The 24372-nt window shown below is 47.0% G+C and overlaps 1 protein-coding gene across 7 annotated transcripts in view; it reads left to right on the forward strand.

Moving 5' to 3' along the window:
- The window catches only part of PARD3 (par-3 family cell polarity regulator), a 1412997-nt gene that overhangs the window by 1375475 nt on the left and 13150 nt on the right, over positions 1–24372 (forward strand). For all 7 annotated transcript variants that reach the window (XM_086941535.1, XM_086941533.1, XM_086941537.1 and 4 more), the window contains one exon: positions 23058–23185. In XM_086941535.1, the coding sequence (XP_086797661.1) occupies positions 23058–23185 (128 nt within the window). The remainder of the gene's footprint in view (positions 1–23057; positions 23186–24372) is intronic.

Below are 24372 nucleotides of genomic sequence, written 5' to 3' on the forward strand. Positions count from 1 at the left end.
GAGAGAGTGCAACACAGGGGGTGGGGGAGAAGCACAAGTGGGAGAGAGTAACAGATCAGGGGCATCAAGAGAGGAAGCGGACAGGAGAGAGTAAACAGCCCATGAGAGAGCAACACAGAGAATTTACTGGCTGACATCAAGCATGCGTTTGACTATGTACAGTTGTCCACTGCCTTTTCAATAGGTTTGCAGTATCAAAATGCCATATACAGTCATACACACATACAGAGCATGGAGGTGGGATTTTGAGGGGAAAACACTCACTGGAGAGAGCTGGCACAGTTACTCTCCTGGAGTGCTTAACTCCCCCCAAAAAGTAGTCCCCTAAAAGTGTACAGTGGAAGGATACAGGTCAGCCAGTCAAAGAATGTAAAAGGTCTGTGCTACAAGGAGGGTTAAACACAAGGAGAGGAGGGCAAGTCATCAAATTTGGAGCAAATTAGAATGACAATCAAGCTAACCAGTGAAAAGCGATGAGTGGGCTGTAATTAGACAGCACAACCCAAACAAACATCGGCAAAGCCAATAGATCTTCCCTATGAGACTTATTGGCATTGCCAATTTTTTTTGTTAGCCATGCTGTACAGCATGGCTTAAAAAGAAAAAAGTGTGAAGGATTGGTACTTGAAAAAAAATAAGAAGGATGAGTGAGTTAGGGAGTGGTTGTGAGAGAAGCAACATTGTACGCTTGGGAGAAACAACACAGTGGGCGGAGGGAGGAGAAACATGTGGTAGAGATGAAAAAAAATAAGAAACCTGGGCTAAAGAGAGCAATTTGGAAAGCGGAGAGAAATGTACATGGAGAAGAGAGAGCTACACGATTGCAAGTGGCTGTTTGAGAAGCATATGGGTGCGAGAAACCGAATTGGAGGGAGGGGGAAGCACACGATGGAGGCAGCTAGGCAAAACCAATAGGCCTGTATTTAGCTGTTAGTCTTTTGACTTTGTTCATGCTATCTTTGTTTTGTCATAGTTTTTGTAAAACTTCATTTTTGAGGCGCTACCAGGCTCTTACCAATGTAAAAAGTAAGCATTGGCTAAATGCAAAAACATTTTATTGGTCTCACAAAGCATACTTAACAATATCAGCCCCTGGTTTTGAAAGTAACTACTTTATGTATGTGCTCTTTGTCAAAGTGCAGAATGCTGCCACGCAGTGAACTTAGCCAGTGGCTGATGTGTGCTGACACATTGCTGTATGCTATAGTAGGTGGAAGAAAACTGTGACTGGCTCAAGAGACCGACTATTAGATGAAGAGGGCTGGCAGAAAGCCCCTATAAGTAAGCATATTATATATATATAATATTAGTAAAATCAAACAGTCTGGGCTAACATCAAACTTAAAAAGTAGTTCCTTAAAAGTGAGCCCGGAAAGCATAAAAGCCAGCCAATCAAAAATATGGTAAAGAGGCTAGTCTCAATAGGTGGGACAAACACAAGTTGGACAGTCTGAAACACGGGATGCCATTGAATAGAAAGCAAACAATAAAGCAATCCACTGGTAAGGAATGGGTGTGAGCTGTTAGATCAGTAAGTCTAATTCTTTTTATACAGTTTTTTCAATTTTCTGAACCAAATTGCTAATGCTTGTGTGTAGGTAAGTTATTCTATTCAACATTTTTTGTATAGCGCACAGCTACCCCGAAGGGCCTCCCGGTACTGAGACAGCCGCACCTGCAGACCTGGGCCAGTGCTGCCAAAATTAGAATAGATGAGTTTTTAGAAGTTTCCTAAAAGAAATCTCTGACTGGGCCAATCTAATATTGGCGGGGAGGGCGTTCCACAATTTAGCAGTCAGATAAGCAAAGGAATGGCCATCACATCTAGCCTTTTTGATCTTAGGAACGGTCAACCGGAAGTAGTTCCCAGACACAGTGATTGCTTGGGTGTGTAAGGGCAGAGTAATCTTTGAATCAGGAGGGGGCCTTTACCTTACATCGCTCTATGGACCATAATTAGAACTTTGAAAATATAGCTATAGCAAGGATATTTTGTGAAATAAGGAAAATCACAAAGCTAGAAGATAGAGCGGATTTAGCTTCATTAGTGGCAGAGTCAGAAAAAGATCAGCTTTAAACTTTGTCCCTAGGTCAGATGGAGCTTACAATTGCTTGATCTGTATACAAAGCACACCAGTTTTGTTGGCTTAAATCAAGATTCAAGTTAAATACATGCCACATTCTTTACATTGTTCTAAAAACTCAGTCAGTATTTTTTACTTTGCCTTTCATGACTAGCCGTTGCAGAGTCTAATATTATTTTTGTTATATGGTGTTTGAAAAAAGGGCAGTGATTCCCAATGACGAAACTGCTTGGCGCTTAGGGTTGTTTGCATTGCGAGTTTGCCGAGTGGGGTGTTGCTATGTGGGTGTTTGTGTTTTCCTGTTCACTGTTTTCATTGTTCCTAGTGGCCGTGTTTCCATGTCCAGGTGTCAGTGCCTCATTGTTTGACTGTCTGAATCTCCCTGTCCCGGCATCTGTGTCTCCATGTCCCGGCGTCCGTCTCCCCCTGCCCCGGCATCTGTCTCCCCCTGCCCCGGCATCTGTCGCCCCCTGCCCCGGCGTCTGTCTCCCCCTGCCCCCCGGCGTCTGTCTCCCCCTGCCCCCCGGCGTCTGTCTCCCCCTGCCCCCCGGCGTCTGTCTCCCCCTGCCCCCCGGCGTCTGTCTCCCCCTGCCCCCCGGCGTCTGTCTCCCCCTGCCCACCGGCGTCTGTCTCCCCCTGCCCCCCGGCGTCTGTCTCCCCCTGCCCACCGGCGTCTGTCTCCCCCTGCCCCGGCGTCTGTCTCCCCCTGCCCCGGCGTCTGTCTCCCCCTGCCCCGGCGTCTGTCTCCCCCTGCCCCGGCGTCTGTCTCCCCCTGCCCCGGCGTCTGTCTCCCCCTGCCCCGGCGTCTGTCTCCCCCGTGTCCATTGCCTCCTTGTCCCGGTGTCGTTGCCTCTATTTCCCTGTGTCGTTGCCTCTATGTCCCTGTGTTGTTTCCTCCTTGTCCCGGTGTCATTGCCTCCTTGCCCCAGTGTCGTTGCCTCTATGTCCCTGTGTCGTTGCCTCTATGTCCCGGTGTCGTTGCCTCCTTGCCCCGGTGTCGTTGCCTCTATGTCCCTGTGTCGTTGCCTCTATGTCCCTGTGTTGTTTCCTCCTTGTCCCGGTGTCATTGCCTCCTTGCCCCAGTGTTGTTGCCTCTATGTCCCTGTGTCGTTGCCTCTATGTCCCTGTGTCGTTGCCTCTATGTCCCTGTGTCGTTGCCTCTATGTCCCTGTGTCGTTGCCTCTATGTCCCTGTGTCGCTGCCTCTATGTCCCGGTGTCGTTGCCTCCTTGCCCCGGTGTCGTTGCCTCTATGTCCCTGTGTCGTTGCCTCTATGTCCCTGTGTTGTTTCCTCCTTGTCCCGGTGTCATTGCCTCCTTGCCCAAGTGTCGTTGCCTCTATGTCCCTGTGTCGTTGCCTCTATGTCCCTGTGTCGTTGCCTCTATGTCCCTGTGTCGTTGCCTCTATGTCCCTGTGTCGTTGCCTCTATGTCCCTGTGTCGTTGCCTCTATGTCCCTGTGTCGTTGCCTCCTTGCCCCGGAGTTGTTGCCTCTATGTCCCGGTGTTGTTGCCTCTATGTCCCGGTGTCGTTGCCTCTATGTCCCGGTGTCGTTGCCTCTATGTCCCGGTGTCGTTGCCTCTATGTCCCTGTGTCGTTGCCTCCTTGCCCCGGTGTCGTTGCCTCCTTGCCCCGGTGTCGTTGCCTCCTTGCCCCGGTGTCGTTGCCTCCTTGCCCCGGTGTCGTTGCCTCCTTGCCCCGGTGTCGTTGCCTCCTTGCCCCGGTGTCGTTGCCTCCTTGCCCCGGTGTCGTTGCCTCCTTGCCCCGGTGTCGTTGCCTCCTTGCCCCGGTGTCGTTGCCTCCTTGCCCCAGTGTCGTTGCCTCCTTGCCCCGGTGTCGTTGCCTCCTTGCCCCGGTGTCGTTGCCTCCTTGCCCCGGTATTGTTGCCTCCTTGTCCCAGTGTCATTGCCTCCTTGTCCCAGTGTCGTTGCCTCCTTATCCCAGTGTCGTTGCCTCCTTGTCCCGGTGTCGTTGCCTCCTTGTCCCAGTGTCGTTGCCTCCTTGTCCCAGTGCCCATGTTTTTCTGTCCCTACATCGATGTCTGTCATTCCTGGTGTTTGGTTTCCTTTGACCTGGTATCTGTGTCTCCCTGTCGTTGCCTCCTTATCCCAGTGTCGTTGCCTCCTTGTCCCAGTGTCGTGTCGTGCCTCCTTGTCCCAGTGTCGTTGCCTCTATGTCCCTGTGTCGTTGCCTCCTTGCCCCGGTGTCGTTGCCTCTATGTCCCTGTGTCGTTGCCTCTATGTCCCTGTGTTGTTTCCTCCTTGTCCCGGTGTCATTGCCTCCTTGCCCAAGTGTCGTTGCCTCTATGTCCCTGTGTCGTTGCCTCTATGTCCCTGTGTCGTTGCCTCTATGTCCCTGTGTCGTTGCCTCTATGTCCCTGTGTCGTTGCCTCTATGTCCCTGTGTCGTTGCCTCCTTGCCCCGGAGTTGTTGCCTCTATGTCCCGGTGTTGTTGCCTCCTTGCCCCGGTGTCGTTGCCTCTATGTCCCGGTGTCGTTGCCTCTATGTCCCGGTGTCGTTGCCTCTATGTCCCGGTGTCGTTGCCTCTATGTCCCTGTGTCGTTGCCTCCTTGCCCCGGTGTCGTTGCCTCCTTGCCCCGGTGTCGTTGCCTCCTTGCCCCGGTGTCGTTGCCTCCTTGCCCCGGTGTCGTTGCCTCCTTGCCCCGGTGTCGTTGCCTCCTTGCCCCGGTGTCGTTGCCTCCTTGCCCCGGTGTCGTTGCCTCCTTGCCCCGGTGTCGTTGCCTCCTTGCCCCAGTGTCGTTGCCTCCTTATCCCAGTGTCGTTGCCTCCTTGCCCCGGTGTCGTTGCCTCCTTGCCCCGGTATTGTTGCCTCCTTGTCCCAGTGTCATTGCCTCCTTGTCCCAGTGTCGTTGCCTCCTTATCCCAGTGTCGTTGCCTCCTTGTCCCGGTGTCGTTGCCTCCTTGCCCCGGTGTCGTTGCCTCCTTGTCCCAGTGTCGTTGCCTCCTTGTCCCAGTGCCCATGTTTTTCTGTCCCTACATCGATGTCTGTCATTCCTGGTGTTTGGTTTCCTTTGACCTGGTATCTGTGTCTCCCTGTCGTTGCCTCCTTATCCCAGTGTCGTTGCCTCCTTGTCCCAGTGTCGTGTCGTGCCTCCTTGTCCCAGTGTCGTTGCCTCCTTGTCCCAGTGTCGTTGCCTCCTTGTCCCAGTGTCGTTGCCTCCTTGTCCCAGTGCCCATGTTTTTCTGTCCCTACATCGATGTCTGTCATTCCTGGCGTTTGGTTTCCTTTGACCTGGTATCTGTGTCTCCCTGCCCCATTGTTTACATCTCCATGTGTGAGTACCCGTGTCATCTTGCTCCAGTGAAGATACTGTCCTGTATCGTCTTGTGTCTGTGTGTAGATCCCCCTTTGGTGGGGTGTTAGTCTCCTGTCCCTTGTATCTCCCTGTGGCAGTGTCCAGATGTCACTGAACCAGTCCACTCTCTATTTACTGTCTGTTCTGCCCTTATCACCACTATACTGACAAGACAGCTTTGTGTGTTAATGCCACATGAAGGGTCATTCATCAAAGCTGCCTCAATATTTCACAAAGAAACGCCTTTTGCTTAATAGATGCACTTTTAACAACACATTGCCCGTGTTCACTAAGAAAAAATACAACACATGCACCAGACAGATGGTTCTTTCCACTTGTACAGCATGTAGTTTATTGCAGACAATTGCATATTAATTTCCAGCCCAGCATAATAAAAGACCTTGGCAGCGAACATTATGATCACAATAAGATGTGGCTGTTAGTGCCGTCTTCAGTATGCATGGCACACAGAGCTTCACTCGAGAGTCCATTCCAACTCACCTTCACTCTCTGCAGTTGGGTTATTTCCAGAGAAAGGGCCTGTTTATCCTCCCAGCTTTCCCCCGAGCCTGCAACGCTCCCATTCTGATATCTAAATCCGCACTTTCTCAGTAATACTCTGATTTCCATGTTAACTGGATGCAGGCTGTTAGTTGCGGACCGACTGTTATTCCTCATTTTCTTCTATTTTAACTCGGACCATAAAACCACTTTCTTCAGGCGACGACCCCACTTAACCCCCATTGAACTCAGCACCCAAGAGCACATGTTCCTTGCTTCCTGGCCATGTACATTCCCAGTAGACGCTTCACAAGTCTTTACAACTGCAGTAAATATTGTAATATCTCACTGCGCACCAGCAAACGAGGAAACCGAGAGGAATCGTCATTTTTGTGACCCGTGTTTAAAAAAAAAAAAACTACTCTCTGACCAACGTCCTGAAGAACTTTTATCGCCTGGATTTAAAGTTATATTCTAGGTGGAGGGCTCACCCGTCCGTTAATTGCACGGGTTGTAAGCCTGAAAATAACACAGGACATAAACGTCTCGTTCCGTGTCTGTGACGTTTATTGGCTGAAACGCGGTTTATTCCGACGGCCGCCATTGTCGCCGAACCTTGAACTTCCCCAGGTCTGAAGGTCAATGGAAGCCTTTCCTCCCATCACTTCCAAGGCCCCGGCTGCTGTTAACGTTACATTTGCCACATGCTGCCATGCTTTCGGGATGGCGGCAAGTAATTGCTATAATCATCCCCTGCTTCGGGCTGTGCTGTTTGTTCAGGTGCTCACCGGCCTGCCGTGGTATTTCTAAAGGGCATGCTACGACCTTCACAATTCAAGTGCATTTGAACTCTGCCGCCCCGTCTTACATCTCTGTGTGTTTTTAGCAGGGCATTGTAAATTGCACTTGGCAGTGTGTTCGTGTAGCAAAGCCCACCGCTATCCTGCCAGCCAGCCATGGATGTCTTATACACAGCTGGACATCTTCATCAAAATATCTTTATTCGGTCCGATTAGAAATAGATCATAAAAGTACATGGAAATTTTGCACATACCCATGATCACACATCAAACTTAAAAATATTCTTACATTAAGAACCGTTAAAAAGGACATATAGGCAAGAGCTTTAATAACAAAAGAAGGCCGTGAGATTAAAGGATACTTAGTTTGAGTGGGACCTGGTCTGTCAGAGGTTTGCGCTGTAAACCTCCCAAGCCGCCATGCTGGGTCTTTGTCACTGCTGAAAAATAACCAGTAAATGCATATTTCTATGGTGGCTTAGTTGCAATTCAGTCATAAATGCCGCCCTTCTCACAGGCAATAAATCGCAAGATGGCAACGCATACAAGTAAATCAACCCAATTCCTAAAACTGATTTTGGAAACATTGGATTCATTAGAGTGTGGAATGACAGCAGGTGGGAGTTGTCTGTGCTTGTTGGTCCATCGTTAAGTAAACCTTAGTCAGGGTTTTAGAATATGCACCGTCTCCTGTGAATGAGGCAAATATACATACATTCAAGCTCAGTCTCTGTTTTTTGCACATTTGTTGACTGGCCATACTTGTATCTTCCCTATATTGGGCTGTAGATGGGCGGGCGAGGCAGACCCTAGTGGGGAGCCCTTGTGATTGACACTTGAGATCAGTAGATGGAGGCTGCCGTTCACTCCAAGAGACCTCGGACCAGGCCCGGCTCCAGGAATTTTTGTTTGGGTGGGCCAAGGGCGCATTTGGGTGGGCCACTGCGGGCTCAATGTGTCGCTTCTGGAGGTAGCCTACAAATAGAAAAAACTGTACTCCTCCGTGTGATAGAAGGGGATAACAGGAGATTCAGGGCCCTCCATTATTTTCCAAATCTCTTTCTAATCGTTAACACTCTCAAAAAGTGTTTTGATCCCCATGTAAGGTCCTTTTGATGGGCAGAGGAGGTTTCTGAGGTGGGAGTATCAGGCAAGTAACACTACTCAGCCTGCCTCGTTGCCAGCCTTCAGAGAGAATCTCTCTTCATTATTACCTCCATCTGACCCCAGACTCTGCAGTACACTCCCTTCCAGGCCTGATCATCAATTTTCTACAATCTTTCTACCGTGCACCTTAACTCACAGCTAAGCTTGGTCCCCAGCCCCATATCAGGCACCACCTGGTTTCATTCTCCATAATCCCACTAAAAAGATTTGTAAAATCACCTTCAAACTGAAAACCCTGAATATAAGAGTAAATATAATTAGCACACACTTTAAAATATGTTACACAGTGGCCCCAATGACCCAACTGCTAATTAAATAAGCAAAAACATTACAGGGTCTATTATAGCGCCGGTGCAAAAGTATTTATTGGATTCCCACCACTAAACTCGTACTCGATAGACAACTTTACTACCACCCTCCAACAGTGCACTTCATCTCTCCTTAGCCCCTTTCAGTCATGAACTCCTCATCAGACTCCCTCCCTACCTGCCCCCCACCAGTGTCCCTCATCACTCCAAAGCCCCTCCCTATGACCACCTCCTCAGACTCCCACACAAATACCCTCCACCAGTGCCCCTCATCGCTCCATAACCCCTCCCCCCATTGACCTCCTCCTGAGTCCCTCACTGCCACCCTCCACCAGTGTCCCTCATCGCTCCAAAGCACCTCCCCCATGACCTCATCGGATTCCCTCATTGACACCCTCCTCCCAGACTCCCCCACTACCACCCTCCACCAGTGCCCATCATCTCTCCGTAGCTCCTCCCCATGACCTCCCCCTCCTCGGATTCCCTCATTGCCATCCTCCAACACTGGCCTTCATCTCTCCGTAGCCTCTACCCCTCATGACCTCCTCCTCAGACTCCCTCCCTACTACCCTCCACCAGTGCCCCTCAGCGCTCCATAGCCCCTCCCCATTACCTCCTCCTCAGACTCCCTCCCTACCACCCTTCACCAGTGCCCCTCATCACTCCAAAGCTCCTCTGCCTCATGACCCCCTCCTCAGACTCCCTCCCTACCACCCTCCACCAGTGCCCATCACTCCAAAGCAACCCCCCTCATGACCGCCTCCTCAGACTCCCCCACTACCACCCTCTACCAGTGCCCCTCATGACCTCCTCCCAGACTCCCCCACTACCACCCTCCACCAGTGACCCTCATCTCTCCGTAGCTCCTCCCCATGGCCTCCCCCTCCTCGGATTCCCTCATTGCCATCCTCCAACACTGGCCTTCATCTCTCCGTAGCCTCTTCCCCTCATGACCTCCTCCTCAGACTCCCTCCCTACTACCCTCCACCAGTGCCCCCTCAGCGCTCCATAGCCCCTCTCCATTACCTCCTCCTCAGACTCCCTCCCTACCACCCTTCACCAGTGCCCCTCATCACTCCAAAGCCCCTCTGCCTCATGACCTCCTCCTCAGACTCCCTACCTACCACCCTCCACCAGTGCCCATCACTCCAAAGCAATCCCTTCATGACCGCTTCCTCAGACTCCCTCCCTACCACCCTCCACCAGTGCCCCTCATGCCCTCCTCCTCAGACTCCCTCCCTACCACCCTCCACCAGTGCCCATCATCACTCCAAGCAACACCCCCCATGATCTCCTCCTCAGACTCCCTTCCTACCCCTCCACCAGTGCCCCTCATCACTCCAAAGCAACTCCCCCTTATGACCTCCTCCTCAGAATCCCTTCCTACCACCCTCCACCAGTGCCTCTCATCACTCCAAAGCCCCACCCACCTCCTCTTCAGACTCCCTCACAAACAACCTCCACCAGTGCCTTCCATCTCTCCGTATCTCCACCCCTCATGATGCCCCCTCGGATTCCCTCATTGCCACCCTCCAACAGAGCCCATCATCACTCCATAGCCCCTCTCTCATATGCATTTTATTTCTTGTATAGCGCTACTCGTAGTGTAGGGTATCACAGTACTGTACATCACACACACATTATGCAGACACAATGATTCATAAAAGTATCCAAATCAGCCTATAGGGAATGTCACATAAGCTAATGAAGATTGGTTGTATGACGATCCATCGCACTTAATCGCATCGCGGTAATTTACATCGCCGTCACTACATCGCAATTGCAGTCACATCGGCCATTTTTTGCATCGCACGATGTTGCAACGCAAATGCGGCCATGCAATAGGATCGCGTGTCACATCGGCGACCTTACATCGCGCGACATGACAACGCGATGGTTTAACCCGCACGTTCAAATTCGCTATAGCCAGTGGGTTGTTCGGGGGGTGGTGGGTATGTATTGTGTTGCCCGCCGTGCCTGCAGCCATTTGTGCCAATTTCGTGACCCTGAGGACTGAGTTTTGCATTGGTAAGTGTCCACTGTTTTGTGTTGTCCTTGCTTTGTCTCCCTCTGATTTGTGCTGCCGTGAACTCTATCTTCCATTACTCCGATTGATATCCCTGCTCACTGTCACCAGGCCTTATTTTGCAGCAAATTATACTGGTGCATTAAATCTAATGATCACACTAGAAAAGCTGCAAGGGGCAAGATTTATTCAGTTCCAGCCTGGAGTTTGCGCCGGATTCTCAACATTGGAGGGAAGGCCACTTCCTGCATGGTTTGGGAGGCTTGGCATACTGAGAGCGTGCGGCCCACATTTATTTTTTATTTGCTCACTTTTTTTTTTTAACGCCAGCTCACGCTTTAGCTTTACACATATTAAGCTAGTGCCCCATTGCCGAGATTGCTGTTCTGCACCCCCGTGCGGGGCTATGTGAGCACTGCTGGTACTTCAGTGATGGGTCAAAACTTAACATTCCTATCCTAAGGGGGTACAAGTACATGAAAAATGGCAACAATAAAAGCTGAAAATAAAAATACATAGGAGATCATTAAAAGGGACAAAATAGGAGATCATTAAAAGGGACAAATGAAGGCTAAACCAGAACAAGATTAAGTGAGGATTTGATCAGAGGCAGAGGCAGAGGCAGAACAAGCATAGGGAGGGACATGGAACAGTGCTTTTTACTGGCTAGCAAATTATTTTCCTCACAAAACCCCACAGACACATACTCGGATATTCCGAAGAGAATACGCTCAAATGTTTCAATTGTGCAATACGATGTAATAGTTCACGTCCGTCAGACCACCTGTTGTTGCAGTATTGCAATCGTTAACGCGGTGCTTAAACACAATTGTGCTGCTCATAGTTCAGGAATGCTGGTTGAATACGTTAATATTTAATTAAATAAACACAATTCTAATCAATAAAATAATGCTCATAGTTCACGATGTATCCAAATGTGCTGCTTGTTTAATTTCATTTTTCCTTGAATACGATTGTTTAATTAAATAAACACAATTCTTTCAATTCTGCTGCTTGTTTAATTTCATTTTTCACAAATTATAAAATATATATGCTCTTGATATGAAGGGAAGATAGGAGGCTCGAACGTTGTCTGACAGCACCAAAGTCTGGCTAGCTTTCCGTCAGACCACCTGTTGGTGCAGTTATTGACGCCGTAATTGCTGAATATCTGCTTTTCATGGTGATATTTAATAAAATAATGCTCATAGTTCACGAATACTGGTTGAATACGTTAATATTTAATTAAATAAACACAATTACACAATTCTCCTTTCAATTCTGCTGCTTGTTTAACTTCATTTTTCACTAAATATATGCTCTTGATATGAAGGGAAGATAGGAGGCTCGAACGTTGTCTGACAGTCATAGTTCACGAATACTGGTTGAATACGTTAATATTTAATTAAATAAACACAATAAACACAATTCTAATTGTGTTGTTTAATTTCATAAACACAATAAACACAATTCTAATTGTGTTGTTTAATTTCATTTTTCCTTGAATACGCTTGTTAACGCGGTGCTCATAGTTCACGATGTATCCATCGGCCATTGTGCAATACGATGTAATAGTTCACGATGTACATGTTAACGCGATGTGCTTGCATGCGTCCTGAAGACCTGCGATGCGATGACGGGCGCGATGTAATCGCCGCGTTGCAATGGCAGCGCGATGCAATATATCCGTTGTAACTGGTGTTTCCCATGAAGATTACCAGGTGTAGGAATCACATCTCATCCATGCTGCTGGGCAATATGTATTAAGAGGGTTGGGTCTGGAGAACCACAAACACAGGATTTAAAGCATACCCCAGTGGTTGGCTGTACTGATTAGAAATTATATCTGCCCAAACTCTGTATTGCAACATTAGAATAATGAAATACTGGGAAAATTCGAACTAACTAGCAATACAAAAAAAAAAATCGAATTGTACCATTCTGGTTTGTATACACGTCTTTGATCACACTGTCCTATGTTAGGATTGTATCTTCTGAATCAAAGGATCTCTGTGACAAAGGCAGTAACCCACTGAGTTATCCACGTTAACTACAGTTCTATTGCATTTAAATACTACAAACCAAAAAAAGAACGCTCTCCAGCAAGCTCAACAATCCCCAAGGTTATTTGGACATTTAGTTGTCGGGCATCCTTGCAGAACCACTCATGAATGATACCAATGATTTAAACACACGATGTAAATGAAAATGAAATAAACACAGCGTTCTAAGTATGTCTTTCTCACAGATTGAAAAAACACAATAGCCACACATTTTCTTACCTGGTCCTTACGAACTCTGTCACAGCCGGATCAGTTAAACAAACAGCTCAAGGGGTCAGGAAGGTCAGGAAAACGAAACGGCAAAACAAACAGCCTCTTTACCAGCAGAAAATAATTAATTATCCACAAATCTAGTTCCAACGAAAGGCTTTGTCCCCTTCGCAGTGCCCCTAATGTACCTGCACGAGTCGGTGGGGACACAGCCCACCTGCCTAATAGGAGATGCGTGATTGGGGGTGCGAGCCCAGGCCCAATCACGCAACTCCTAAAGAAAGATAACGTTCGAAGAACGTTTTAACTTGCAAGTGGCCATATTCTGCTGGCCTTGCTGACGTCACTGCCAGGGTCAAGGGTTATGTTTGGGTGGGCCAGGCCAAAGTTTGGGTGGGCCCGGCCCACCCGCTAGAACCGGGCCTGCCTCGGACTAGCCCTCATGCATAGACTGATACTCGCCTTGAATCCAAAGCAGAGCACAGAATGCCAAATAGTATTGTTCTTGGAGAATCTATTAGGTGTACATGAGGATGGAAGAGTGTTGGTGAAGTACAAAACCCACCACTTGATGTTCTGGTCCTCGATTGCGGACATCACCTGTGCCAGGTCAACAAATTGCTTATTTGGCGCCATGGTTTCTTAGGTGAATCTGAATCTTTGAGAAAGCGCATTTTACTGGTTAAAAAATGTAGTGAAAAGTCTCCTTGTAGTACATGCTCAGCTGCCTCCTATCTGGCTGTTGATCGCAGCACAGCTCGTACTAATCAACCAGCCCTGGTACTCTGCTGCAGTGCACATCGAAAGTGCAACAGAGAGCTGTTCACCCTGCTGTGCTGATGAACTGTTTGTTTCTAGCCTGGCAGCTTACCCACTGCAGCCTAATGTGGCACTGATGTGAGGATGGTAGCCCTTAGGATTGCTGCCTTAACCTACTTTAATGATAAGGGAGGGTTTGCCTTCAAGGGATTTTTTTAAAAACAGAATATTAAAAAAATTATTTATAAAGAATGAAACTTAGGCCCTAGTATTTTTGTCCCAAGCTAAACAATAGACAATCACCATATAAATTTGCAGTGACTTTTTGATTTAAATAAAGCACTAAACATTACAACAAGAAAATATATTTGACAACATTTGACAGACGAAAAAGAGCACAGAAACCGGTATATATAAAAATATTTTTCTTTATGATTGTATTTTCAAAGAGGAAGTGGAAATCGTTGCCGTCTGAATCTACGAAGCGTTCAGCTGTCATTAAGATTGTCAACTAAACTGACTCGAACCTAGAACGCCCTGATAGGAAACAAGCATTGGAAATGCAATAGGTCTCGCATTAGGAAAGTTTGAGCTATTGATATTGTAAATGACACTTTTTTATTTATGTGTTGGTTTTGAAAGTAGCAAAATTAATAGCTTTGTCAGTTACAATGTCAATAGTTTTAACTTTTGCAAATGTGACACCTATAGCATTTGCGGTCCTCTTGCGGTCTGTGAGGTCATCTTGGCAGCCAAGCGTCCTTTGGAAAAGACTTACATGCCTGCCATTGGTACAGGTTTGTGGCTGGGCTCGCTAACAAATTAATCCACTATCTGCAACCTTTTCTGAAGTATTGTTTGTTTTGTCTGTGCTTCTGGTGTGGAAACGGTCACACAAAAACGTAGGTCAGCTAGCTGGGGTGATGCCTGTATAGGCACTGCGCACGTCACAACTGGTTTGGACACCATCGGTGTGGAGCCGGTCAACACCATCTACCAGCAGGCAGAGTTTCAAAATCAACCTTTCCATCTCTGCGACACGGCGGGCAGGGGAGGGGGCGGAGCGGGGAGAGGTGCGACACGGCAGGCAGGGGAGGAGAGTAGGAGGAGGAGGGGGCAGGAGAGTAGGAGGAGGAGGGGGGAGGAGAGTAGCCAGACCAGAGCCTCGCAGAAACCGAGGGCAGCGCCTTACTGGGGGTTACAGGCTCTCATGGCTGCAGCGCAAAGCAACAGTATGTAAACTAAACCCAACTTCGAGACGCCCTCCGCAGCAGAAACAGGCACAACTTTGAAAACTATAATAGTCAACGAAGTTATTTGCTTCAGGACATGCGTAAAAAATTGTGACTTTAGTGAGTATTTGTGTTCAAGATAACCTCATTTAAAGTTTGCTCCTCCGTGAGTTATGTAAGGCTCGATTGGTTTCCCCTAGCTGTGGTATTTGACGTGCGAAAATATAAACAATAGGAGAAAAGGCATGGTAACATCGAAATATTCGTTAAGGTCGTACACTGTGAACTTCATAAAGCTGCATGGCAGGCAGGGGAGGAGAGTAGGAGAAGGAGGGGGGAGGAGAGTAGGAGGAGGAGGGGGGAGGAGAGTAGGGGAGGCACGGCCTAGCGGCCGTGCAACCAAGAAGTGAGGGGGCGGAGCTGGGGGAGGCTGTGAGAGAGACAGTGGGCAAGGCAGGCGGCTGGGGGCATGTGCGCATGCGCATTGAGCTTAAAAGTCACGGGCACTGCAAGGAATCGCCACTATTCCTTGCAAGTTAGTTAAACACTGGTTAAGCCCCCATAGTCTCGCAAGCTCGATGCGCATGCGCATCGAATAGCGAGACCTAACAAAAAGGCACTGACAAAGATACGTGCTCCCGTGCTTGGCCATTAGGAACCGAATTGCACGCTACATTCCCGAATCTAAACACTACCCGAATTAAATAAATAAGTGGACCACTGAAGAAAAACCTTTAAGATTCGCCCCAAAATTACCCAAATACATCTGTATGACGCTCACAAATACGGGTGCCTGCACCTGATATCAGGGGTCAACCTTCTGTATATTTGTATAGTCCTGAAGATGGTCTCTGTATAGAAACGGTAGAGACCGAAACGTTGACCCGCGCTTTTTCTTGCATCATTTGTTTGTATTTAATTTTAACAAAGGAAGAAAGGCGTTACATAATGTTACAGTGAAGGTGTCATTATTGTATACTGTTTACATTCTTGTCACATTGTTTATATACACTCGAGTACCCTCTCTGAAAATACAATCATAAAGAAAAATATTTTTATATATACTGGTTTCTGTGCTCTTTTTCGTCTGTCAAATATTGTCAAATATATTTTCTTGTTGTAATGTTTAGTGCTTTATTTAAATCAAAAAGTCACTGCAAATTTATATGGTGATTGTCTATTGTTTAGCTTGGGCCAAAAGTACTAGGGCCTAAGATTCATTCTTTATAATTATAAATAATTTGTTTAATATTCAGTTTTAAAAAAATCCCTTGAAGGCAAACCCTACCTTATCATTTATATAGCTCACGCCCTCAAGGGTATATTGGGTCACCCACTTTGTGTACAAATTGACCTACTTTAGACTTGGGAAAAACGTGGGTGGGCAGGGTAGGCGGGGGGGGGGGGGGTGGTTCACAAAAAAGGGTCACTATAACCACTACCTCCCAGTGATTAATATTTCATTAACGTGGACAGGGTGACAGGCTGAAGTGGCCCCTCGGAAAATTAAGCCTTTGAACCTGTGGGTTTAGCACACAGCTTAACCAGCGAAGCTATACTTGCACAAGGACAATCAGAGTGTCAGGGGTTTCAGGAGGCTGAGGATTCAGAATTGGGACAAGGCTGGCAGATGGAGAAGAGTGTGATTCTCAGAGCAACAGGTGGAGTCACAGTGACTCCACCACCCTATCGCACTTGTTTTATTAAGATGGCAAGGATGATATTTTGAGTTCGCCCTGCTAGGATTTGAACCTGTGCTCCTGCAAGTTCACCACATCACTGAAACAGGGTGAGCAATGACTCCATAACGGGACAGCCAGATGCTCAGCTATCCGAAGACTGTGGAAAGGAGGTTGAAGTCACTTTGACTTTAGCCCCCCAATGATAAATATTTTTTTGACCTACAATGGATGTAAGGCTGGTTGGGCCCTGCAATAAATGGGCTGCCAGAGTGATGCCAGTGTGTTACAGACTTTATCATTCCGAGATTGGGGAGTGAAACTAGTCTGGCAGAGGGAGATGGGATGAACCTGAAGGTGACTAGACCTCTTTTTTTCAGCTATAGAGGATGAAAGTTTGAGGTGGTGCGTCTGGGGTTACAAACCTTGATATGTACTAGGAAAGTATACACAGACATCTTTGGAGCAGCTGGGCATGAATGCAGAAAGCTACAAATCTAACCATAAGGCCAGGAGCTTTCGGGGGTGATGGAGATTTCCCAAAAAAGGAGGGGGGCAAGTGTGCAAGCAAGACAAGAAGATCAGCATCTACTAGTGGAGTCCCTGGGAGAGCAACTATTAAGCACTTATTTTATCACCTTGCCTGTATTTCTTCCCAAACAGCAACCTGATGTACTCCCAACCAAGCGCTTGTACTAACTTTGCCCTTTTGAGAGTGCACTTTTCTGCTTGCGCCATTTCATAGCTCCCACACAACACACAAAACCATTTCCTTATACAAGTGTAAACCTTAGGTTCTGTCAGTGCTGCTTTTCATTCGGCCATTTGTGGTGAGTGCATGTTAATTCGACTTTACCGTCCACATTTATTGAATAGTAGGAGGGCTCTCTCTCTCTCTCTCTCTCTCTCTCTCTCTCTCTCTCTCTCTCTCTGTCTCTCTCTAGGTTACTTATCCCTGCCGTTGTTAGTTGTTTCCCTCAGCTCCCCCAGTCTTGCTTTTTTATTATGATATTTCAACACCCAGCACTACTGCAAAGCTCTCTTTGCTCCCTCAACCCTGCAGGCTCCTACTGTCCGCCAACCGACTCCCCCCCCCCCCCCCCCCCCCCCCCCCAAACTGACTCTTCCATTGCTGGGTCCAGCAGATGAAATTTGCAGCAAGGCTGCTCGTTTCCTAAAAAAAGGCTTTTCACACACATTTTATTTCTTTTTTTTATTTACCACTCCAAGAAGGGGTCCTCCATCTTGGAAGGCAGGACTGTCCTCAGGGCGAGGGTTAAGGAGAGCGCTAAAAGAGAAGGGAGGGAGGGGCACGACGAGGGAGGAACGCAAGGAGCAGCCGAGCTGGGGAGAGAGAAAAAGAAAGCGATTAACTGCAAGTCCATTTTAGCACAAATGCCATGTGCACGCTCCTGCTAATTCATGCACTAAATAATTTGCCCGTGCGCCCCTTTCCATGACATGCCCCATCTCTACAGCCGCCGGATTTTTAACTGATCATATTATTATATGGCGTGTGACAAGTATTTTGTGAAGTGAAACTCAAGTGAGCAAGATAACACTTGTGGGACGTTTGGAAACCATCTCAGAGGCTACAATTTTTTCAGGGCACCCTTTTATTTTCCCAGGCCACACCTTCATTCTCCCAGTAATGGAGTTGGAAAGTAGCTGAGGAGTGAATTCTAAAGCTTGGCTATCACCACATTGCACCCCAGGGAAGAACAACATTGTCATGTCTAGAGGTTGCCAAGGCAAGGCAGTGATTTGCCATGAACCCTCCCATGCGCTCCTACCCCAGTGTGATGGAAAACACATAAGAAAAACTTTTCGCCTCCGCTCTTCTATAATTTGGTTGATTCATACCTGGTCCTCGGACACCCAGATGGAAGACTGGCTATCTTTTTCTGACTTCTTCACACATAACAATAAATACATTCCTCGCCATCTGTGGCCCTAAATAATGATTAGAGCATTTCAATGTGCCCATTCCACAGGTCCTTGAGAGACCCCACTGTTTGCCGTGCCAAGCATCAAGCGTGTTTATCCAGTATTGGGGTATCTTTCATAGATACACATGCCTGAATCATTGCCCGTCATCGAGATGGGAGTCCCACGGTAAAATACAAAAGCAGTGCCATAATTAATAAATAGGCCAAAAGAGGCCAAAGGCTATATCTTAGCAGCCTATCTACGTCCTTACAGGAAAAGGACCACCAAAAGTCAGCTCCAACCAATCCGCTATCAGCACCCCCTAGAACACTCCCAACAGAAGCAGTTCTCAGATTTTCACCACACGTCGTGTGGAAGGGAGTGTCCCTGAGTGCTACTCAGTTTTCTTCTCTTCAGCTCTTCAAGCAAGCATGTCTGACAAGAAGGGCCTCTTCCGCTCCTGCAGACCTGTGGGAAGAAGAGGGTCCATGTTGATGATCTTCATAAAGATTGTCTTAATTGCCTCTACCCCTCGTCTTCACCTGTTGTGCAAAAAAGTCTTGATCATGCTCCTCAAGGAACCAATAAAAGAAGTACCATCCACGCAGAGAGGATCAGGTTTCTACTCTCGTTTCTTCCTAATCAAAAAGAAGTCAGGAAAATGACGACCAACTCTGCATCTCTGCAATCTCAACAAATTTCTCAAAAAACAAACTTTCCGGGTGGTAACACTTTCCGATATTCTGGGGTGCCTAAACAAAGGGGATTTCATGACTTCTCTGCACATGGTAGACACATATTTTCATATCCCTATCCATCCAAAAATAACATCGAAAATATCTGCGATTCACAGTGGCTGGCACCCACTATCAATTCAAGGTGCTCCCAGTTGGCCTAAAATCAGTGCCATGGATTTTCACCAAGTGCTTAGCATCGGTAGCAGCGACTTTACAATCCCGGGGGATCCAAGTGTTCCCATATCTCGACGATTGGCTGCTCAAAGCTCCGTCGACGCAAGAAGCCAAGGTTGCTACAACAATTTGTCTCCGTGTGTTCAATTCACTAGGGCTCACTCTGAACAAGGGCAAATCAAATGTGATTCCAACTCAGAACATTCTGTTCCTCGGAGCATCCCTGGACACCGTCCAGTACAAAGCATTTTTGTCTCAAGATGGTCAAGTGCGTCGTCAAATATTAGCGACAACCATTTCAAAAAGATCATCAGTTTCTGTTCGAACATTCAAATCGCTCCTAGGAATGTGCTCCTCCGTGATCAACTTGATCCATACTGCTCGGCTCAAAATGAGACCTCTTCAAGAGGAATTGCAGAAACAATGGCAACTGACATTGGGCTCTTTAGAGGATGTTATCCAAATAATCGCATGTATGGTGGACGCACTCCGTTGTTGGTCTCAAACAACAAATCTTGCTCAAGGTCTCTTCGTATTAAAGACAGACGCTTCCATGGAAGGATGGTGAGGTCATCTGCACAATTTACAGAACCAGGGAAGATGGTCTCAGATACAGAAACAGAGGCACATCAACAGTCTGGAGCATCGAGCCATATTCTTTTCTCTTCAGGTTTCTTGCCAATGATAGCCGGTTCATCAGTGCTGGTCCATACCGACAATACGACCAGCATGTACTACATAAACAAACACGGAGGAACAAGGTTCATAACGCTTTTCCAGGATGCACAAGAATTGTGAGAATGGACAATGCTTCACGGAATAACCTTGAAGGCCGAGCATGTCAAAGGTCTACACAATAAACTGGCAGACTCGCTAAGCGGATCTCTATCCGGCTGCCACAAGTGGGAGTTAGAACAAACTCAGGTGAACAAGATCTTTCAGACATGGGGCAAACCAGCTCTAGATCTGTTTGCATCACAGGAGAACAAAAAGTGCCGATATTACACCTGCAGGGTCCCTCAACCGGGGTCAAGGGGAAAAGCCCTTTTAAGAAGAAGGTCCGGGGTCTATGCCTACGCTTTTCCCCCATTCCATTGATCCCCAGAGTGCTCAAAAATTGAAACTGGAAGGCTGCTGCCTAATTCTGATTGCACCCCGTTGGCCCAGACAGTATTGGTTCCAGGAGCTTCTTCTATTGTCACAAGACAAACTCATTCACCTGCATCCGACACCAGTCAAATACTGGATCATGCTTGTTTTCTTGAGTCCCATTTAATGCAGGAATCATGAGTTGTTTTGTTTATGCCAAATCATATAAGAAAAACAGCATTGTCTGTCCCAGATATTACTTAAAAGTCCGTAGTTAAATTTCTCATAAATGTTGTACCTTCTCATCTAAAAAAAGAGTACTCCTATAACAGAAAAATATAATTCAGCTATCCTGGTATCTTGGGTTGGCCATAAAAAGTGAGGGGATGTTCCCACCTTTTGTGACCACTCAACAGAATATATGTTTGCATCTGAAGAAGAACCACAGAACCAGCCTTGAGAGGTAGGCCACGCCAACATTAATTCTCTAATCTCTGCAATTCATAGCCATACTGGGAAGGACTGTTCCTGCGTCTGGTAAGGACGTATGTTATATTAGAAAATGTGATGTGGTCATAAAATAGATTTTAGTGATATATTTCAGCGTTGCAGTTCCTCAACAACTTTGTGTTCATTGGGGTCAAGGCCTTTGCCTTGCACTGATCAGGCATAACTTCGCAGTGTTTAATTTGAGCTATAGGTTTCCGGTGCTTGGAACCCTCACTTATTTGTCAGCACCGGAGCTTGCCAGACATGCTGCCACAAGGTGGCATTGTTTGGATAATTTAGAGAAGACCATAACAGTTGATTAATAATTCAATATCCATTAAAAAGCCATTCTTTTAGCTTTGGAGGCCTGAAATGGTCTGAATTGTCACACTTGAAGGAGTGTGATAGTTATTAGTTGTGTTGTTACAATCATTGGCAGCATGGCAGGGGCAGTGTATGTGGTGCAAGCTGCAGTGACCTCCTGGCGTGATTCCTGACACTTTAAGTGCCCTCTTTCCTTCATAGGAGCAGAGCATAAGTGTATGCGCACAGCCGACAACCAATTCACAAACATTGTGACTTTCAGGAGTGGTCTGTTAGAATAATTTTTCTTTTTATTGGCATATTGTTTGGTGTCTAGAAAAACTGGCCCTTTGAGTCTGATATAGCTTTCAAAACCTGTATTCTCTGCAGAAACACACTAGGATGTACCTACATTTAACTTTTTGTTTTCATCATTGGAAGTTGTTGATATGATTAATAGCCACATCTAATGATATACAGCCGTTTTTTCAAACCACAGATAATGCATTTTTAATTAAATTGTCTGCTGCATTTTGTAGGACATGCTGATTTATACCTTGCAGCTTTAGACCTTGGCAATGAAAAGCATTAGTCACGGAATCAGTTCATACACTGTTCCTTCTTTAATGTTTTAAAGTGAGAGTGGCATATAGGCTTCATAATAAGGAGTTAGAACACAATTTATAGTTTGTCATCATCAAACAGTGCAGGTTAAGTATGTGTACACGTTTCCTTGATAAAAATGGATTATTTATGTTTCATATTTTGTCTTAGATATGATATCCGATCCACTCCTACTCAGAAAATTGATACTTATAAGGCTTGTCTGCCTGTTTCTAACTTATTTCCAACTCCAGATTTCCGCTACAACCTTTGTTACTGAAGTTTTTTAGACTTGTAGATGTCTTTGTGCCACCCCACTCATGCCCCGCCCCCCAGCGCCTGTTTGCCCCCTCTGCTCCAAAGGCCCTGCCTGTCAACCTCTAGCCTCATGGGCAAGCTATACCCAAGTTGTGTCCCGCATCCCTGTTGACCTCCCATTCCCTAGATCTACCTTCCATTGTTCCAGTGACGGGCGACACAATGAAGAGGTGGTGGAGGGGGCATGGGGGAACGCGAGAAGGGTTTAATAATAAAAAATAAATAAAAAAAAACACTTACCTGGAGGTGCCGGCCGCCTGCTGCATCTTCCTTGTCCCAGCAGGCACTGGGGCAGCATCAGAATCCCTATGCAATCCCCGCTCTGCTGTCATGCTTGAGAGCAGCACAGGGATTGGCCTGAGCAGGCTGAAAGGAGGCTCCGCTCAGGACTGGGAGCCTGTGCTGTTTCTCCAGCCCAGATGTTCAATACAGCTGGGTTGGAGAAACCTAAGTGCCCATGTGTGGTTGGCCAGCCTGAGACAGCCGGCCAAACACACATGCGCACTTAGAAGTGCACATGACACTCCTCCTCCCCTCTCCCATGCCCCGCCCCTCCGCCTTGCAGTGCTGACTCAGAGCCGGAAAATGAAAAATAAAACAATGATAGAACATTGTTTTATTTTTCACTTGCTGGCTCCGAGCCAGTGGGGCGACGCTCCTCCGCCATTGAGGAGGAGCCGCCCCTGCATGGTTCCCCCTTTCCCTTGTCCTGTGTGCCGTTTCGCCTATGCTCATTGTGTCTCCTTGCCATCTGGTGCCACCTTTGTACCTGTTCAGTGGTTATTTTTTGTCTGCACAAATTGTTGACGACATAATTACAGAAAGGACCTTTTGAATACACGGATGTCCTCTGAATGTCAGAGTTTCTAGCATTGGACACCGAAGGGGACTAGTTTTTTGTGTTTTTAAGTGCTCAGATTCTAATTTCAGTGCAGGAGTGAGACCGCTAGAAACAGAACAGAAAGCAGGTGTATGATCTGAAAATAAACCCTGACATTATTTGTGAATCTATACATGTGCAACGCAAGATCCACGGCAGCACTGCCATTAACACTGATACCAGTCAGTTCAACATAAGACGTATCAAGCAGATCTCCAGCAGGACGGTAGTAATACGTGCGATGGAGTTACACAGCCACTTGTGAATTAACAATTAAAGGACCTAACATTCCTCAAATTGCTGATTTGGTCTTTCCTCAAACGCAGCTTTTTTTTTGTGGCCATCAGTTGTGCTTGTTTTCTTACCGTTAATACACTGTGTTTTATATTGCAGCCAAATTCCAGCAGCTACACCCAGAGTGGCAGGCACTCGGTGTCTGTAGAGGTGCAGGCGCAGCGAGAGAGGCAAGAAGACCGCGAGAGCTTCCAGCAGGCCCAGCGCCAGTACAGTTCACTGCCCAGGTAAGGCGCTATTGCCTGTGTGTCAGATGTGCCCAGAAGTAGGTCATTTGCAAACTTTTGTGGCCCCTCCGTATTGTATCGCATTTGCAATTAAATAGCGCTTACTATCCCTAGTGAGGTGTTAAAGCACTTCATGCCAGAAACACGCACAACTGCTTAACTCCCTTACACTTAATTTCCATCTCTTGATCTCTGAAACTCTATTTGAATGAATGAGCAGATGAATGAACTACATTGACGCGCATCACGCAGCGCTGCTAACTGAATCCCCACAAGGCGCTTCTTTTACTAGTGCGTGTACTGTCCTTGATTTACGGTTGCATGCCCTGCTTTCCCCATTGCTTTCAGTTTCAGTTGCATGAACGGAATGGCTAAAGCTGGTCACGTGCCCCACGTATTTCAAGTAAGAACCTTCTTCCTAGGCACAGTGACGAGTTGCCATTTTATATATATTTCTCTGGCGCTGCTGTACCTAAAATTAGGTTGAGAAATAACTGGCTGCACATTTAATAAGTGGCTGGAGGTTTATCCGATGGAAAAGAGATAGTTCAAACTGATAGGCTGGTAGAAGATTTTAGTAACAAGTGATGAAAGAATGTAATTTTAGCTCAAGCAAAACCAGAAGAGGTGTGTTTTCAACATTTTCCTGAAAAAGAGGCGGTCTAGTCCGGTTCTTCTTTTACAGAAAGAGCGGATCTCCAGGTGACAGCCACAACTGAGGGCCTGTCATTCTTACAATCATCTGTGCTTCATGAAAACCTCTCTGAGAAGACGGGGTACTTGGCTTTTGTGGGTGCAATTTTATAGTTACACCCTGGCCCTCAAACATATATGAGTTATTGCTTTGGGGAATTTATTAAAAAATGCCGAAAGTCCACCTCCACTCTAAGCAGAACAGCTGGTTTACTGAATTCTGGCCTCGTGGGTGGGGCTTTTCACTAGGCCTGGGTGGTAAATTCCGTTCCACTTGCGGAATCTGGGTGATTTCACGTTCCGCGGAGAACACGAAATTGCCTAAAATTCTACGTTTCGCGGCTTCGCGGAATTTTTTGCTTGTTTGCGTTCTCAAAATGCGTGTTCGCAAGATATTTCTCCCGCGAGCACGCAAACAGCGATGGCGAACAGGAAGAAAGCATCGCGAACAAGCAATTCCGCATGTTCATGGAATTTCTGCATGTTCGCCGAGC

Source organism: Lissotriton vulgaris, chromosome 10 (genome assembly GCF_964263255.1).
Source record: "Lissotriton vulgaris chromosome 10, aLisVul1.2, whole genome shotgun sequence".
In the NCBI taxonomy this organism is placed as follows: Eukaryota; Metazoa; Chordata; class Amphibia; order Caudata; family Salamandridae; genus Lissotriton; species Lissotriton vulgaris.